The sequence below is a fragment of the Capsicum annuum genome, chromosome 4 (assembly GCF_002878395.1).
Source record: "Capsicum annuum cultivar UCD-10X-F1 chromosome 4, UCD10Xv1.1, whole genome shotgun sequence".
NCBI lineage: Eukaryota > Viridiplantae > Streptophyta > Magnoliopsida > Solanales > Solanaceae > Capsicum > Capsicum annuum.
Genome location: NC_061114.1, coordinates 160,713,433 through 160,730,988, shown reverse-complemented (window position 1 = coordinate 160,730,988; position 17,556 = coordinate 160,713,433). Strand labels below are relative to the sequence as shown.

General features: G+C 35.2%; 1 protein-coding gene across 3 annotated transcripts; it reads left to right on the top strand.

The window, feature by feature from the left end:
• Positions 1-11,379: 11,379 nt before the first annotated feature.
• LOC107867792 (pentatricopeptide repeat-containing protein At3g02650, mitochondrial) lies at positions 11,380-16,511 on the top strand. Of its 3 annotated transcripts, none has more exons than XM_016714205.2 (2): positions 11,380-13,397; positions 16,047-16,511. In XM_016714205.2, exon 1 carries the CDS (start codon positions 11,577-11,579, stop codon positions 13,392-13,394), a length of 1,818 nt encoding a protein of 605 aa, XP_016569691.1. In that variant the 5' UTR covers positions 11,380-11,576; the 3' UTR covers positions 13,395-13,397; positions 16,047-16,511. The 3 variants fall into 3 exon arrangements, with proteins under 3 accessions (XP_016569691.1, XP_047266299.1, XP_047266300.1); XM_047410343.1 differs by lacking the exon at positions 16,047-16,511 and adding an exon at positions 14,892-15,371; XM_047410344.1 differs by lacking the exon at positions 16,047-16,511 and adding an exon at positions 14,796-15,318.
• Positions 16,512-17,556: the final 1,045 nt, after the last annotated feature.

The following is a 17,556-nucleotide window of genomic DNA, read 5'->3' as shown; positions in this document are numbered from 1 at the left end:
GAGGCATGAGTTAATTCTTGTAGTTTGAGTCGATTCCAAAAGTTGTAAGTCTTACCCCACATCAAATGTCGTTTGGGCCTCATGCCATCTTTTCTTTCTAACCCTATTCAAAAGCCAAGTGATGACCAAAGAAAGACCTTCATATCAATCTTTGAGAATGTTAAGGCTAAGCATACAATGGATGTGATGACGCATTTTGGGAAATACTTATCTTCCTCAGCATAAAAATTAGGAGAGAAATGAAAATCAGAAAGTCTTATTGGTGAAAACCCTTGCGGGCACCATAAGGCGATAGTGAGTTGAGACAAATAAAATGAGAGAGTCTTATTGGTGAAAACCCTCATGGGCACCATAAGGCGATGGTGAATTGAGAGAGATAAGAAATGAGAGAGTATTATTGGTGAAAACCCCATAGGCACCGTAAGGTGATGGCGAGTTCGAGAAAAAAGTGAAAAGGAAGGAGATTTATTGGTGAAAATCCTTCAAGATATCATTAATAGAATGAGAAATATGAATCTAATGGGTTTGAAGAAGTAGCTACGACAAAGGCACAAACTCAACAACAAATGGGAAGTTTGGATGGGAAGATCAGACAGCTTAATCCAAAGTGCATGTCATAGTCATTGGAGTTGGTTGCCATCTTCAGATAAGTTTTATTCTTTGTTAAAAAGAGGGACATTACTCTTTTCTTTCATTTACACATTTATATTTTGTCCTTTTGTGTCTTATCAAAAAAAGGTCACTATCATTTTTTTACAATGTTTGAGTCTTTTCTATGTGAAAATAAGCGAGAAAGAATTTAAAAACTTGCTACCAATCTTCCTAATTATATGAGAAAAAGCCAAGACAACACGTGAGAGGAACATGATCATAATTCAAAGAAAGGCAAAAGTAGTCTATCAACCGGCCGGTTACTGAATTCATGGGAGTATCAGATGCCAAAAGGTCAGAGGCATGGTGAAGTAGAAGCTCAGGGTTTGAGTCAAAGTCATTTCCGCGATCTGGTCTGGGTCAATGACGCAACAAGACATGGGCAAGTGTTAGTGATCTGAAACAAAGATGAAAGAAATGGGTGCTGGAGAAGATGCCTGGGAAGCCAAGTGCTGCAAGCCACCACTAAGTTAACTGGCAAATTTTTTTTGATAAAACAGGGGCAAAAGTTTTTGTTCAGTAAATTCAGCTATCATTGTGAAAGCATATCTCAGGGACCTTTACTTTCTATTCGGGACCCTCCTGAAAAATGAAATTTTACTTTTTGTTCAGGACCCTCCTGGAAAATGGGATTTTACTTTTTTTTCAGGACCCTCCTGGAAAATGGAATTTTATTTTATGTTCAGAACCCTTCTGAAAAATGGGGATTTACTTTATGTTCAGGACCCTCCTGGAAAATGGGACATTAATTTCAACAAAAAATGAATGAATGAAATCTTTCTTTATCATAATCTTCGTTTGGGATAATTTTTGTTTTAGTTTTGATTTTGGTTTTAGGAGCCCACCTGAAGAACAGGGTGATAAAATTAAAAGTCAGGAGCTCGCCTGAAGAATAGGGTGATGAAATTGAAAGTCAGGAGCTCTCCTGAAGAACAAGGTGATAAAATTGTAAGTCAGGAGCCCGCCTGAAGAACAGGGTGATGAAATTGAAAGTTAGGAACCCGCCTAAAGAACAGGGTGATGAAATGGAAAGTCAGGACCCCACCTGAAGAACAGGATGATGAAATTGATATTCAAGTAACAAGGTTAAAAGATTAAAAGTCAAGCAATAAGGTGAAGAAGTTAAAAGTCAAGCAACAAGGCGAAGAAATTGAAAGTCAACAGATTGAAAAACAGCAAGTCAGGAGCCCACTTGAAGAATAGGGTGATGAAACTCAAAAGTCCAAAAGAAGTCGTATAGATAGGACTTTTGTAATTTCATTTATGTTTTAACTTGTAATTTTTGTTTTTGATGTAATGACAAAGCCGCGGACCGGAACCTCGACAGAACCTCGCTTGACTCTCCAACTCGGTATAGTCCCTCTTCTTTCAGTCCTTAGGGATATCTATGACTTGATTCTCTCATAACTAGGGATGAGTATGATGTCCACAGTCAAGACTTGGTTGCCCTCCTTCCTTCTGTTTCATTCCTTTTTAATAATGGTCAGGACAAAATTTTATCTCGTTGTCTACTTCTTTGTCTGAAAACACTTCATGTTTACATTCAAAGGGGGCATGTTGTAGACACCTAATTTTGTCCCTCCCAAGTCCAATTTTATTCATTTTTAGCCCACCTTACCACACACCCTCATCCATGTGATTATACCCCACAAAAATACAAAAATAACAACCCTTATAAAATTTTATTTTTGTTTAAATCCTATCCTAACAACCTCTCCAATAAAAGGCGGACACCTCACCACCCCACACCCCTATACCCATGCATCACCATGCCCCTCACGTTTTGGGGATTCTTTTTAACTAAATCACAATAAAATAGAGAGGGACCCACTAAAAACAAGGACACACACTAACAAATTCCTCAATTTCCATTGACTAATTCCATTTTTTTATTTATCATAATGGCGATATAAATACTCACCAGGGAGAATTCCTTCACAGATACTCTCATCCACGGGAAAACACACAGATCACGCCATAGACACAAAAAAAATCCTAACAACTTTGAACACATAATTCTCACCGTCATCCTCACTGATACACAGACCACCATAGACTCCATTTTTCTTTGCCTATTTACACATAAATCACATACCTTACTGCCATACACATGGATTAACACTCATACTCATGCTGAACACAACCTCACACCCTCCCCATTTTTCTTTATTTATTAAACAGAAAGAACACTACACACACTGAAAATGGAGAGCTGAGGGTGTGATTGGAGTAATCGAGAGAAACGGCGAGACAGAAGAGAGGATCGTAGAATAGAAGAGAGCCATATACATGTAGGCACTATAGAAAGAAGAGAAAAATCAGAGGGAGATGAAGAAAGGTCTATTTTCGGAGTCCAGATTATGCCAGAGTTTTGACAATAAATCTAGTATAGATTTCGACCAAAAATAACGCAAACGGGTCTGGATCTTCCTCGAATTTGATTCTGGTTCCGGTCGGCAAAACAGTAGAGTTGATCAAGGTTGGAAATTAGTCCGTATTGGGGTTCGATTGAGGTTTTCGAATGCGGTCTCAACTTTTGGTCACATAATTTGGCATAATAAAAGCTTCAATTGAGGTCCAATTCTACTACTTTCATCTTTCTATTTCATTGTTTATTATATTCAGTGTCTTGAATAGAATATCGTGTGTCTGTTTGATCCTTGTTGGTGATGAATACGTGTTTATTTTGATTCGTGGTTGGCTCCCTTGATTATGATTTGCATGGTGAAATGGTGACTCGTTTGACAATTAAAATTGGCCGTTTGAGTTGAAATGGATGTTAATAGAACTCGATAGTGTTATGTTTTAGGTCGAAGCAAAAAATAGGCAAACGTTATGGGTAGGAAAATTTAGGAATTATGGTTTGTTGAATATTTAAACTGTATGATTGAATGGTTTTTGGCTTTATCGCTTTGGGATCACTTGTATCATTTGGCCGGGGAATGCCTCGAAGTACTTGTATTATTTTATCCGGGGGATGCCTCGAAGTATTTTGTACTTGGAGGATATTCGTGATGAAGGCCCGAGGCATCGATAAGGCATTGGATCTTAGTCTAGGATTAGTTTAGAACAGGATTTACATTTCCGTATTTTTCTATTTTGGGACTGTATAACTCGGACTGGACACTATATTTTTGATTCGTTTTGTTTTGTTTGTTTGATTGATTGTTTTACATATTTTTGTGTGGTTTGTACCTTTGTAGTGTCAAATTAGATGATACACTCTACCAAGCGACCGTGGTCGAACCACGAGATCGAGGGGTGCCTAACACCTTCCCCTCAGTCAACAGAATTCCTTAGCTGGAATCTCTGCTCGCAAACCATTTTAAAGAGTCAAATTATTTTGAAAAGAATCTTTCAAAGGTGGGTGACTTGGCACACCGAATTATGTCAAGTGGTGACTCTGAATAAAATATGTAAACAATTCTTTTTCGAAATAAATTTTCAATCTTTTTGTCACTTTGATAATAAAACCCTTTCGAACTTTAAAATTAAAATCTTTCGAAGTTAAAAAGGGGGTGTGACAGTTCTGGCAACTCTGCTGGGAATTTTTCAGAATTTGAGCTTATTTTGGAGTTGTATCGGCTTAGTTTGACACTACAGGTGCATAGACATTTTGTTCGCGCTGTTTTGTGTTATTGTTTATCATTGTTGAGTGCCTACATGCTCTTTATTTACAGTTTTTACTTTATGTGTTACCGCTTTATATCTGGCATATGTAGTACACGTGTGTACACGACCTATAGTTGAGTCACCCTTATTTTAGGAGGGGGAGCCGTTGGGTTGTATGGAGTAGGTGGACAGCTAAAGCAATCCACTATCGACCATACGCTCCTCCGAACAGCCTTGTTAGTAAACCTCAGCGTAGGTCAGCCTTTAGGTCATGCTTATTTGCATCATATTTTGAGACCTAGCGGGACCCACGTGGCCCTTTGTAGGAGACTCACCTCTATAGCATCCCTATGTGCTAAATCTTACTAGGAAAACCCAATGAGAAAAACCTTAGTGAAGGAAAAAAAGTACGCTCATATTGTAATACACCTTTAATGTTGCCTCATTAAAAACCTTATCAGGAAAACCCAATTGGGACAAAACCTTGGTTAAGAAAAAAAGAGTACAATGCATATTTTACTCTCCCTGATAAAAATTCAATTGAATGACTAAAATCTCAACATTCCAATGTTGTGCACCATCTTCTCAAAAGTTGTAGTTGATAGAAACTTGGTGAATAAATTAGAAATATTATCACTTGAACGAATCTGTCGCACCTTGATATCACCATTCTTCTGGAGCTCATATATGTAGAAAAGTTTTGGCGAAATGAGCTTCGTTCTCTCTCATTTTATGAATCCTCCCTTTAATTACACTCTGCATGTTGCATTGTCTTCATATAAAATTGTAGGCATATTATCACATTCCAAACCACCATTTTCCTCGAATGAGATGTATCATGGATCTCAACCACACATATTCTCAGCTTACTTTATAAATAGCAATTATCTCAACATGATTTAAAGAAGAGACAGCTGTTATATACTTCACTGAATGCCATGATGTGGTTGTATCTCCATATATAAGTAAATAGCTAATCTGAGATTGAATTTCATGTGGATCAGATAAATACCTTTTCAATGTATGTTCATCAATGGAAAAATATTTTATTTGTCAAACACTCGGAGTACACATCTAGCAATACACATTCTTAGTTGCCTCATTAAAAACCTTGCCAGGAAAACCCTGTGGAATAAAACCTCAGCTAAGGAAAAAAGAGTGCAGCATATGTATTATACTCACATCGATTAAAACATCACTTTACTCTTATAAATGATGCTCCGTTATTCATAAATGCACCAACTGCACTAAAATATGGTAATTATCAACATTTTCATGATATCAAAATTGATCTGTTTTCAAGATAACCGATCTTATAATCATTGGGGCATTTAGTGGAATCGCTTTTAAATCCTCCAAGGATTTTCATATAATTATTGTCATCTAGCTAGACATGACAATAATTTATTATACATATTCAAGCTTTTCAATATTATTAGACTAAAATAGACCTCATTTAATCTATTAGAGGAGAATAATTCTCCTTTAATAACGCCAGGAATTTTGTGAAACCTTTATACCCAAAGGCACAAGTCATACTTTATATCTTAAGAATTTTACTTTCGCATAGTAAATCATTTATACTCCACTGATATTATACCTTTGTTCTTTGGATTATGAGTTCAAATATTCATTTTTAAAGTGAAACAAATTACTTGAATTACATACTTTTATTCGGCCAATAGTTTATTTGTCCATATTTCTTTGACAGATTTGTATTCAAGATCCTCGATATTATTTATAATATTGAGCTCTATATTATATCAAAGATATCATCGATGATTGTTTGATATCGGTTCCAATAAGACATAACTTATGAAGATCTCTTCATATTCATTAATATTCAGGTACTTAAACATTTGTCAAGGTTTTATGACGTGTTATGTCAGTGCTCTTTAAAAGCACTTGCCTCACTATCATGACCATCTTGATCATTTGCTTATTTTTCTTCTTCAAGAAGTTTTACCTTTGGAATTAATTGGTCAATCACGCTTCAGGAGTTCCACAGACTCTATTCTTTTATGGACTTTTCATTGAACTATTTTACAGTTGAATTATCATATAGAGTCAGCAAACACATCCAACAATTATTTTGTAATATTTTGCAAATGAATTATCTCTTGAACTTCAAGTTCACACATATTTTTTTATGAGGATCTAGATAATTCATTTCATACATAATTTTCAGCTGTTAATCATTCTCCCCCTAATGTTAGAAAATCTAACATTTACCCCAACCACATCTTGAAATTTATATTTGTACATTGTGATGAAACAATTTCATTATATGCCGCACATTTAAATTTTTAAATGAAAATTATTTGGTTCTTGACCTTGAACTAATAGTGATAGGGGAGCCTAGTTGGCTTTATGCATATGAATGTTGTTATATTTTAAATGACACATCTCATACCAAATTTCATTTGGGAGATTTGTTCTCATAATCAATGATTTAGCTAGAATTGGAAGCATATAATTTTTACTAAATCAACCAGCACTATCAACATAATTTATGATTGAAACTGTGCTCTTAATTTAATAATTCGAGGAAACAACTTTGCAAAAGTTAAATTGCAAGTTAATAAAAAAAGCACATATGACCATATCATAGATGCATCTATTAAACTATATAATAGTAATTGATCGACATGGCAGGCGAGCAGGCCCATATTTAACTTTTTATATGTTATAAAAATTTAGAAAATATAATTCCAATCGTAGCTGGTACAATGATCAATTCATTGTGAGAAAGAGCAGTACAGGAAAATTCGTGAAGAACTTTCTATTTCTTCAATATATAACCACATGAATTCCCAATTATTTTTGCATCACATTTGAACCGGGATGATCAATCGTCATGCCAACTAATATTTATTTCAGTAAACTTTTAATTTACTATTGCATGTGATTCTGTCATCATACTTATATTTGTATATTAAAAATAGGAGAAAAAAATCGGGTAACTTTTTACATAAATATTCATAACCCGCTTCTGTTGTAGCAAAATGAAGATATAACATCTTTTCATTATTTATAGCCTCAATATAATTTATTTTTTGCGAATGTCGCTGAAACTTAATAAGTTTCTTTTGAGACTTACTACAATCCCAATATTATGAACAATTTCTCTCCTCCAGATAGTAAAACTTAAGCTCTTTTGAAACTCTCAATTAATTTCGTGTACTACACATATTTCACACACCACTCATACATCTCTTTGAAGGAGAAAATTATATAAGTACGGTCATAATCTTAAAACATTATATAGGCAAAACTTATTTCTTGCTCTTAACCTTTGATAATTCATGATAACATATCAAACTATTTATGGCATACTATAAGTACACGATCAATGACCGTTTATGTCAAAATAAAATTTTCTTTATTTTTTTCAAATCTTCCATAGAGGTGAGATGTGACATTTATCCAATCATTCATGAGCATCTCTTTATTCATAATTTTTATCTCATCTTGACACGTTCATTACAAGTTTAGACATCTAATTTTGTCCCTCTCAAGTCCAATTTTATTCATTTTTAGCTCACCTTACCACACACCCTCATTCATGTGATTATACCCCACAAAAATACAAAAATAACAACCCTTAACAAATTTTATTTTTGTTTTAATCCTATCCTAACAACCTCTCCAATAAAAAAATGGACACCTCACCAACTCACACCCCTATACCCATGCGTCACCACCCCCCTCACGTTCTGGGGATTCCTTTTAACTAAATCACAACAAAATAGAGAGGGACCCACCAGAAACAAGGACACACACTAACAAATTCCTCAATTTCCATTGACTAATTCCTTTTTATTCTTTATCATAATGACGATATAAACACTCACCTGGGAGAATTCCCTCACAGATACTCTCATCCACGGCAAAACACATAGATCACGCCATATACACAAAAAATTTTTTGACTATTTTGAACACATAATTCTCACCGTCATTCTCACTGATACACAGACCACCATAGACTCCATTTTTGTTTGCCCATTTACACATAAATCACTTACCTCACTGCCATACACATGGATTAACACTCATACTCACCCTGAACACAACCTCACACCCTCCCCATTTTTTTTCATTGATTACGAAGAAAAAATGCTACACACACTGAAAATGAAGAGCTGAGGGTGTGATTGAAGTAATCAAGAGAGACGACGAGAGAGAAGAGAGGATCAGATAAGAGAAGAGATCCATATACACATAGGCATCGTAGAAAAGAGAGAAAAATCATAGGGAGATAAAGAGAGGTCCATTTACGGCGTCCCGATTACGCCAGAGTTTCGACAATAAATCCAGCTCGGATTCCGACCAAAAAATGACGCAAACGGGTCTGGGTCTTCCTCAATTTTGATTCTGGTTCCGGTTGGCAAAACAGTAGAGTTGATCGAGGTTGGAAATTAGTCCGTATTGGGGTTCAATTAAGGTTTTCGAATGCGGTCTCGACTTTTGGTCACATAATTTGGCATAATAAAAGCTTCAATTGAGATCCAATTCTACTACTTTCATCTTTTTATTTCATTATTTATTATATTCAGTGTCTTGAATAGAATATCGTGTGTTTGTTTGATCCTTGTTGGTGATGAATACGTGTTTGTTTTGATTCGTGGTTGGTTCCCTTGATTATGATTTGCATGGTGAAATGGTCACTCGTTTGACAATTAAAATTGGTTGTTTGACTTGAAATGGATGTTAATCTAACTCGATAGTATTGTGTTTTAGGTCGAAGCAAAAAATAGGCAAACGTTATGTATAGGCAAATTTAGGAATTATGGTTTGTTGAATATTTAAACTGTGTGATTGAATGGTTTTTGGCTTTATCGCTTTGGGATCACTTGTATCATTTGGCCGGAAAATGCCTCGAGGTACTTGTATTATTTTATCCGGGGGATGCCCCAAAGTATTTTGTACTCGGAGGATGTTCGTGATGAAGGCCCGAGGCATCGTATGAGGCATTGGAGCTTAGTCTAGGATTAGTTTAGAATAGGATTTACATTTCCACATTTTTCTATTTCAGGACTGTATAACTCGGACTGGACACTATATTTTTTATTCATTTTGTTTTGTTTGTTTGTTTGATTTTTTTATATGTTTTTGTGTGGTTTGTACCTTCATAGTGCCAAATTAGTCGATACACTCTACCAAGCGACCGTGGTTGAACCACGGGATCAAGGGGTGCCTAACACCTTCCCCTCGGTCAACAGAATTCCTTAGCCGGAATCTCAGTTCGCAAACTAGTTTAAAGAGTCAAATCATTTTGAAAATGATCTTTCAAAGGTGACTTGGCACACTGGATTATGTCAAGTGGCGACTCTGAATAAAATATGTAAACAATCCTTTTTCGAAATAAATTTTCAATCTTTTTGTCACTTTGATAATAAAACTCTTTCAAACTTTAAAATTAGAATCTTTCGGAGTTAAAAAAAAAGGGTGTGACAACAAGAATAGTCGAGTATCAACCATTCTTATCATAAGTCTCATTCTCTTCCAGGAATAAATTATAATCATATGAACATGCTTCATAAATTGTTATTAGAAGCTTATTCTCACGCCATTAAATTTTTTATATTTACACGACAAAACCTCAACATCACCTTAAAAGGTCAAGTGCACTGTCATTTTCTATTCCTTTATTTTGGTGGAGGATTTATAAAACTTATACCAAATTAGATCGCATGACAATCACGTGCCCAGTGACCTTTCATACCATGTCCATTAGTTAAAACAATTACCTTCATCTTTTGAAAGATTATTTGAGAACTCATAATGTTCTTTGAAGATTATAACCTTCTAATTTTTTAATGTATATATTGTGTAATACTCAATGTACACATTTTCGAGATGGCAAAATTATTCATACCAACTTATTAACTTAGTTGAACTAATAAACTCTAAGTTTACTGTGACATAAGAATTTTACCTAGTAAATTTCAAATTTACTTAAACATGAATAATTTTCAAGTTTGTTATTTTGAGTATATTTCATAATATTTCTTCTCAATTATTGTACCTCTTATAGATATGTTACTTCTATCATATTCACTTCAGGGAATGGATCTGTAGTTTTAACAATCAAAATTTTCATTTCCCAGGAATGAAATATAATGATGTCTTAAACCTATCAAATTATGATAACTTAGAATTTCTTTCAAGATATTGCTCCTTCATGAGCAAATCGAGGCGTACATATAATATAACGAAATGTTTTGTCCTTGTTATGCCTATATTCATATTCATAAATTCAATCACATGTCTTCTTTCAGACATACTATGCAATGGATGCTACCACATTCACTTCAGTGAATAGAGCATATTCAATGAGAAATATTTCATAACTTTTACCAAAATTTTGATTTAGTCATCGTTATCATCAATATGGTGCATTGAGATTCAAACTCAACGTTTTATCCATATAAAAGTGTCTTAGGCCAAAAATCAATGAGACTTAAACCCAACATCTTATTATCATGGTGCATTGGGACTTTTAACCCGATGCCTGACCCTCTTAATGGCATGAGATTTAAATTCATCATTACACCCTCGGTCAATAACATATTAGGCCAAAGTACAATAAACTCAAATTTGAGCTTATAATAATATCACCACTTTAATTTATGATTATCAATATTATTTTTAAACCTAATGCAAGAACATGAGTTAATAATATACTTATCTTATCATAAATAGTTGAAAGGTGAAATCCAAATAATAATGATGCATAGTTCTTGATGTCTTCTCCACCTTTCGATTCAATTTTTTTCATAGTCTTAATATTTTGAGACGGTAGAGTCTCGTACTGATAACGTGTTATAAAATAAAGATAAAATATCAATATCAAGCTTAAAGAAATGAAAGAACTAGAGAATTTTAGTAGTACTTTTGTTACTACTTGAATATATAAATAAAATGTGCAAAGAATGACTATTTATAAACCACCAAATTTAGTTCTTAAGTTACCAAACTTGACTTGAGTTGGCAAGTTGGCAATCTAATTATTTTAAGTATTCAAATTCAATCTAAAATTTAATTTAACTACTAACCAAATATTTCACACATACATATATATATCACATGAGATCCAGATTTTTGAAGGACAAAAATCCAAATCCGCTCACTGTGATATACGGTACCGTGTAATTTTTTGACATAGGTGGGACTTGGGTTTGGGTCCAACTTTCATACTAATGTTTTTACCAACTTCCGATGTGCCAGCCCAGATCAGAAAAAACTCGAGACAAATAGAATAGGGTTTTACGTGAGGGTCACAGTCGCAAGAGATAGAGAGCGGAAGAATGTGGAAATCAGCGGTAGAAGCAAGGAGAGTATTTTATCATCATGGCCTCCGTAATCACGCCCTTGTTGCTCTTCTTCCTCAACTGACTTCATCTGAATCTTCATTTTTTCATTATTCTCGTTGGGTTTCTTCCAAATCTTGTTTACATCAAACAACTACAAGGCTTTTCTCATCAAACCCATTTCAAGAACCCGAATCTCTTTATAAAATTACCCCTTTTGGAGAAAATCTTGAAGCTGTTTCATCTGAAGGGCCCTCCTCTGTTTTTGATGGAATTGAGGAAAATTTAGAAGCTGAAAATGGGTCTGATCTTGGAGATAATAAGGTTGTAATGGTGGAAGGTGATGAAAACACTGACAGTGGGTCTGATTTCGGAGATAAAAAGGTTGTAACGGAAGATGATGAAAAAATGGAGCTAGTAGATTTGGAGAAATTGGAGGGTGTGTTGTCTCTATTGCAGAGTAGTGGTATTATTGTTGATGGATCTATTGAGTCTAGTCTTGACGAAATAGGGGTGTCTTTGAATGAGGAGTTTGTTGTTAGAGTGTTGGAGACACCCTATGTTCCTGGAGAGAATTTGATTTCGTTTTTCAAATGGGTGTTGAAGAAACCTGAGTTTGTAGTGACTGGTAAGGCCGTTGAATTGTTGGTTACTGCAGTGTGCATTGAAGGTAGGAATGTGTATGCTTTATGGGATTTGGTTAAGGAGATTGGAAAAAAGGAGAAGGGGATATTGAGGGGTGAGGTTCTTAATGAATTGATTGCTTTATTGTCAAGATTAGGTAAAGGAAAGGCGGCATTTGAGATCTTTAATAAGTTTGGGGAATTAGGATGTGCTCCAAATGCTGATACATACTATTTTACCATTGAAGCTCTTTCTAGACGTACGATTTATGATTGGGCTTCTATTGTTTGTGAGAAGATGCTAAATGCTGATAAGTTGCCTGGTGCTGAGAAAGTCGGGAAAATTGTTACTTTTCTATGTAAAGGAAATAAGCCTAAAGATGCACATCTGGTTTACTTGTCGGCAAAGGAGAAAAATATTGTTCTGCCTGTGTCTTCTATTAAGTTGTTGATCAGCTCTCTTTGTCGCAAAGATGAAAGCATTAAACTTGCAGTAGAAATGCTGGATGAGTTTCCTAAAGAAGAGCGGAAGTATGCCATTAAGTCATTCTCGGATGTCATTAATGGGTTGTGTAGGGCAAAAGATGTAACGGGGGAAAAGCAGCTGAGGTCCTATTGCAGTAAAGACATTGAAGAGGCCAGAAACTTGCTATTAAAAATGATAGATGCAGGTCCACCACCTGGCAATGCAGTCTTCAATACAGTCATTAATGCACTCTCTAGGAAGGGAGAAATGGGAGAAGCTAGGAAACTGTTGAAGGTGATGGAGGATAGAGGTTTGAAGCCTGATGTGTACACTTACAGTGTAATTATGAGTGGTTATACGAAGGGAGGTGAGATGGAGGAGGCCTATAAGATTTTGAATGAAGCCAAAAAGAAGCACTCCAAGCTGAGTCCTGTCACTTATCACACAATTATTCGGGGTTATTGCAAGCTCGAGCAGTATGACAAGGCTCTGGAACTATTGGGAGAGATGAAGGAGTACGGAGTTGAGCCTAATGAGGATGAATATAACAAATTTATCCAATCTCTCTGCCTTAAGGCTTTAGATTGGACAACAGCAGAGAAGCTGCTTGAGGAGATGAAGGAGAATGGGCTGCATCTAAACGCAATCACAAAGGGTCTCGTAAGAGCAGTTAAGGAGTTAGAACAGGAAGAAGTAGGAACAAAAGAAATAATGACTACTGCATAATAGGTACCCAATCTCTGCCTTTAGCTGTAGGGATCTGTATCTTCTGTTTCAGTTTTATGTTATGGTCTGAGATAAATAGCAGGCTTTAAAATGTAACACCATCATTTTGTATGCTGAAAAGCCATTAGAATTCTGAAGAAGATATTTCGTTTTCATATTTAAATAATGTTTGTTCCCAAATTTCTTGGGTTAAATGTTCAGAATGATAGCTTCATAGCTAAAAATTTTAACAGAGGCATAGAGATGTTCATTTTCATATATTTGCCCAGCGGCTCTCTGTTGGCACAACATCAGACCATTTTGGTGAGTTATGATTGACAAAATGGAAATATGTTATTTGTAGCTTTTTCTTTTTGGTTTGTATAGTTATCAATTACATATATTATGTACAATAGAGAGGCACCAATCAGGTGAAATGGCTGTGAATCCTAAAAAAGGGTGGATGCATGATAAAGTGAGACTGGATCTACTTGAAAGCAAAAACCGTTTGGGACTAAATGAATCTAGGATGTTTTACAACCTCTTTAAACCCATATGAAAACTGGATTTGTCTGAGGCATCACAATTTGAATAATTGAATAGTGTTTTTTTATTTTTTTTTGCGAGATCTCCTTCCAATTGCATTTTGACTCCAACTGTTACTTATTTTTGTCTTTACTCCGGTTTCTTTGACATAAATGAGGGTCATGATGCTATTGAGTAACCTAAAAGTGAGTTCACTTTAGTTGGAGGAACCTATTGAATAACACCTTTGATCATGCATAGAAAATCAATTTACGTAGATAGAGCGTCCATGACTATTTTAGGCTACAGCTTTGGGTGTTTCTTATAGCTTCCTTCCTAAGGAAGCATTCTATGCTGTTTCCATTATACACTTGTATGCATACAGTACATCTATAGTGTAGTAGTATCTCTATATACTTCCAGTAGGAAAAAAAATATTAGTTTCTCCCAGCTTTTCCTTCCTTTCTATTACTTTCTGATGTGGAGAAAGAAGACGAAATGTAGCATTTTTGGGTTACTGTAAATTTTGATATCTGATAAGCTCCTATCACAGCATCGTGAGTAAAGTGATAATCCTTTCTTTGCATTGATTTGGGGCATAAGAGATGGAAGATTGTATGGTGTCGCCCCCCCCCCCCCTCCCCCCAAGTCATTATGTATTACTGCCGATTCAGTTTTGTCAATTACATGAATGCGCTTCTTGGTCTGCCTTGTTGGTGAGGCACATGTATCATTTAGTAAAATAACAATTTTTATTTCCCTCAGTCCCAAACTTGCTAGTTTGGTCATGCACACTATATCCGTTCCTCTCCGTTTCTGCCCTTAAACTTAGTAAGCAGGTGCAATTCTGGCTGTTGTCATAGCTGAAGAAGGGGTTACCATACGAGTATAATGCAGGTGTTCATCTTTTATTGGGACCCCTAGTATTATTTGCATCTGGGCAGTGGAGAAGGTGAAATCTAAATAATACCGGTTCATATCAATTGCTTGCAGAGAGGAGAAGGCTGTCCCATTACCTTAAGGTATCCAAGCTTCTTTTTGGATGAGTAGCTTGTTAAGTCGATTCTGAGCTGTCTTGTAAGACCTGAAGTAGAACTCTACATTGAGCTGATGGGAGCAGCATGGTCATAGCTATAGAGGACTCTCATGCAATTGAATTTTGGTCAACAACATGTAGCTTACATACCTTTGGTCTGTAGAAATGGAGAGATATCATGTATGTTGGTCATGGAATTTCTGATGTAGGTGTCTAGCTGGAAAGATCTTGTTAACCAAGGTTTTTAGGAAACCGTTTACTATCTGAAAGTATCTAGTGGAGGCATCCAAATGGTTTAAGTTGATTTTTGCATGTTTCTCTAAACCCCTTTAGGTTAAAGGGACAGACGGTAATGTATTGTTTCAGAGAATAAGTAGCTTTACATCCACTTACATCGAGCAGCTATGTTCGAGAATGAATGGTGATAATTTGCAGAGTAAAATGACAGATTTATTTCTGATTGCAAATGCTCGAAAAGAAAAGAAATTGTGAAGTAAAGCGCTATGATTGATAACCATTCAAGAATATATTTAAAGCTGAAATGTGCTTTCTATTATGATCGCCTTATATTTGAAGCTTTTTAAAAAAAAAAAAAAAATCTAAATTTGAAGCTTATTTTTAGGACTAAACATTGTGTAAAAGCATATGAAGATCTCTTAACTCAAATCTTAGGGCAATGAGTAGAGTAGTTCGAGATAATTTAAATCACTTTAGACCAAGTGTATCATTCTTTAATACCTTTGATTCAATGTAGCTATTTAGCTACATCGATCATATCTGTTCAATATTGCCCCTTCTTCTGAATGCATTTTACAGCAAGATCATAAAAATCTTTTAATTGTTGTTCTACAATCTCAGACTCCATCCCCTTGTAGAAAAGCAGGATCAACTATTTGATTCAATTGGAAGTCCTTACTATCTGGTTCTTCAGATACTATCCGGCCTGATGGAAAAATATCCAGGAACTTGTCAAGCAAATTACATCTTTTTCCAGATAAAAGCTTGAACACCATTATTCTGAAACTATGATCTGCTTTTTGAGTAATTGTTCCTGAACACTCTATGCACCCATATATCCCACATACTTTTATCTTCTACTTGCAATTTCCCAGGCGGCAGTGCTATGGACAGTGAGAAATCATAAAGTTTAGCAACACAAGTGCTTTGTTCTATTATCACTTCGACGTCTTTATGCCTCCGTGAATGATGGGTGCAGCAAATGCAGTACGGCGATAGATAATTGCTGAAGCAATATAATTTGCTATCTCTAATCTAATTGCTCAAGAAATGAGTTGCTGATATGTGATCAGGAGGTTCAAGTCATGGAAACAACCCTTGCAGAAATGTAACGTAATGTTGCGTACAATAGATCCTTGTCGATCCTTTCCCAAACCCTGTGCATAGGCGGGAGCTTAGTGTAACGGGCTGCCCTTTTTAATCTAATTGCCCAAGACTGACTCTCCATCGTGAAGAAACAAGCCCTTAACATATTCATAAACCAAAACCAATCCTTCAATTTATTTCAACTCTGAAACACTGCACGAGTGCTCCAAGAAGTCAAACCCAAGTAAGTCAAAGCTGCTCTTTGTCACATTTCTCACAAACAAGAAGTCAAAGCTGCTTCTTGTATCACAAAGTCACAACTAAGAGAAGTTCAACAATAGAATTTATCCTATTACAGAGCTAATAACCACTCTCACTACAAACTTGGTTCAAGTCTTGCAGGCTTGAGCTCGTCGTGCTTCTGCCTTCTTTGCTTCAAGATCTCTGAGTCTCTTGTGTGCAAAAGATGCTGCATCAGCTTGCCTTCTTTGCATTTTGCTTAGGTCGTTTAATCACTCTAAAATTAATAATGTTCGCCAATACTGATGCGGATGGAGGCTAGAAATAATTACAGTAAACATCCCTGTAAGTGAATGCGAAACAAAGATATCAGTAAACATGGCCCGTAAGTATTTTACACTCCAAAATTTGTTGTTGGACACTCCCAGATAGAAAGTATCCCACAATGCACCAAGTAAGACACAGTAGTTAACATTGCAAATACGCTAATACACTACTGCACAGACCAAAAGACGAGTTGGCATCAGATTTCACTTTAAACAAACTCCATGTTTAAGAAGCTGACATCTCAAATGTCTAATAGTTTTACTAAAAACCGGAAAAACCATCCACAAAAAACCGACCACACATTTTGGTCGGAAAAAACCGACTGTGGTCGTTTTTAAAAAAAATAAAAAAATTCTTTTTTAAAAGCGACCACATGTGGTCGCTTTTATATTTTAAAATAATCATTTCAATAATTTTTATATGAATTATTATTTATTTTACAAATAAAAATTAAAAAAAATAACAAAATCGACCACTTGTGGTCGATTTTATTTTTAAAAATATAATTAATTTTTTTAAAAAAAAACGACCACTTGTGGTCGATTTTTAAAAATCTTTTTTTAATTAATTTAAAAAAAAAAAACCACTAGTGGTCGATTTTTAATTTAAAAAAAATAAAATATTTTTAAAAAAGTGATCGGTTTTGTTAAAATAAAAAGAAAATATTTTTTAAGTGGTCGGTTTTTTAACTAAAAAAAATTAAAAAGTAAATAATTTTTAGAAACCAATAAT

Excerpts from the sequence above, each read along its gene's own strand:
- LOC107867792 (XM_016714205.2), top strand. The coding sequence starts at position 11,577 with ATGTGGAAATCAGCGGTAGAAGCAAGGAGAGTATTTTATCATCATGGC.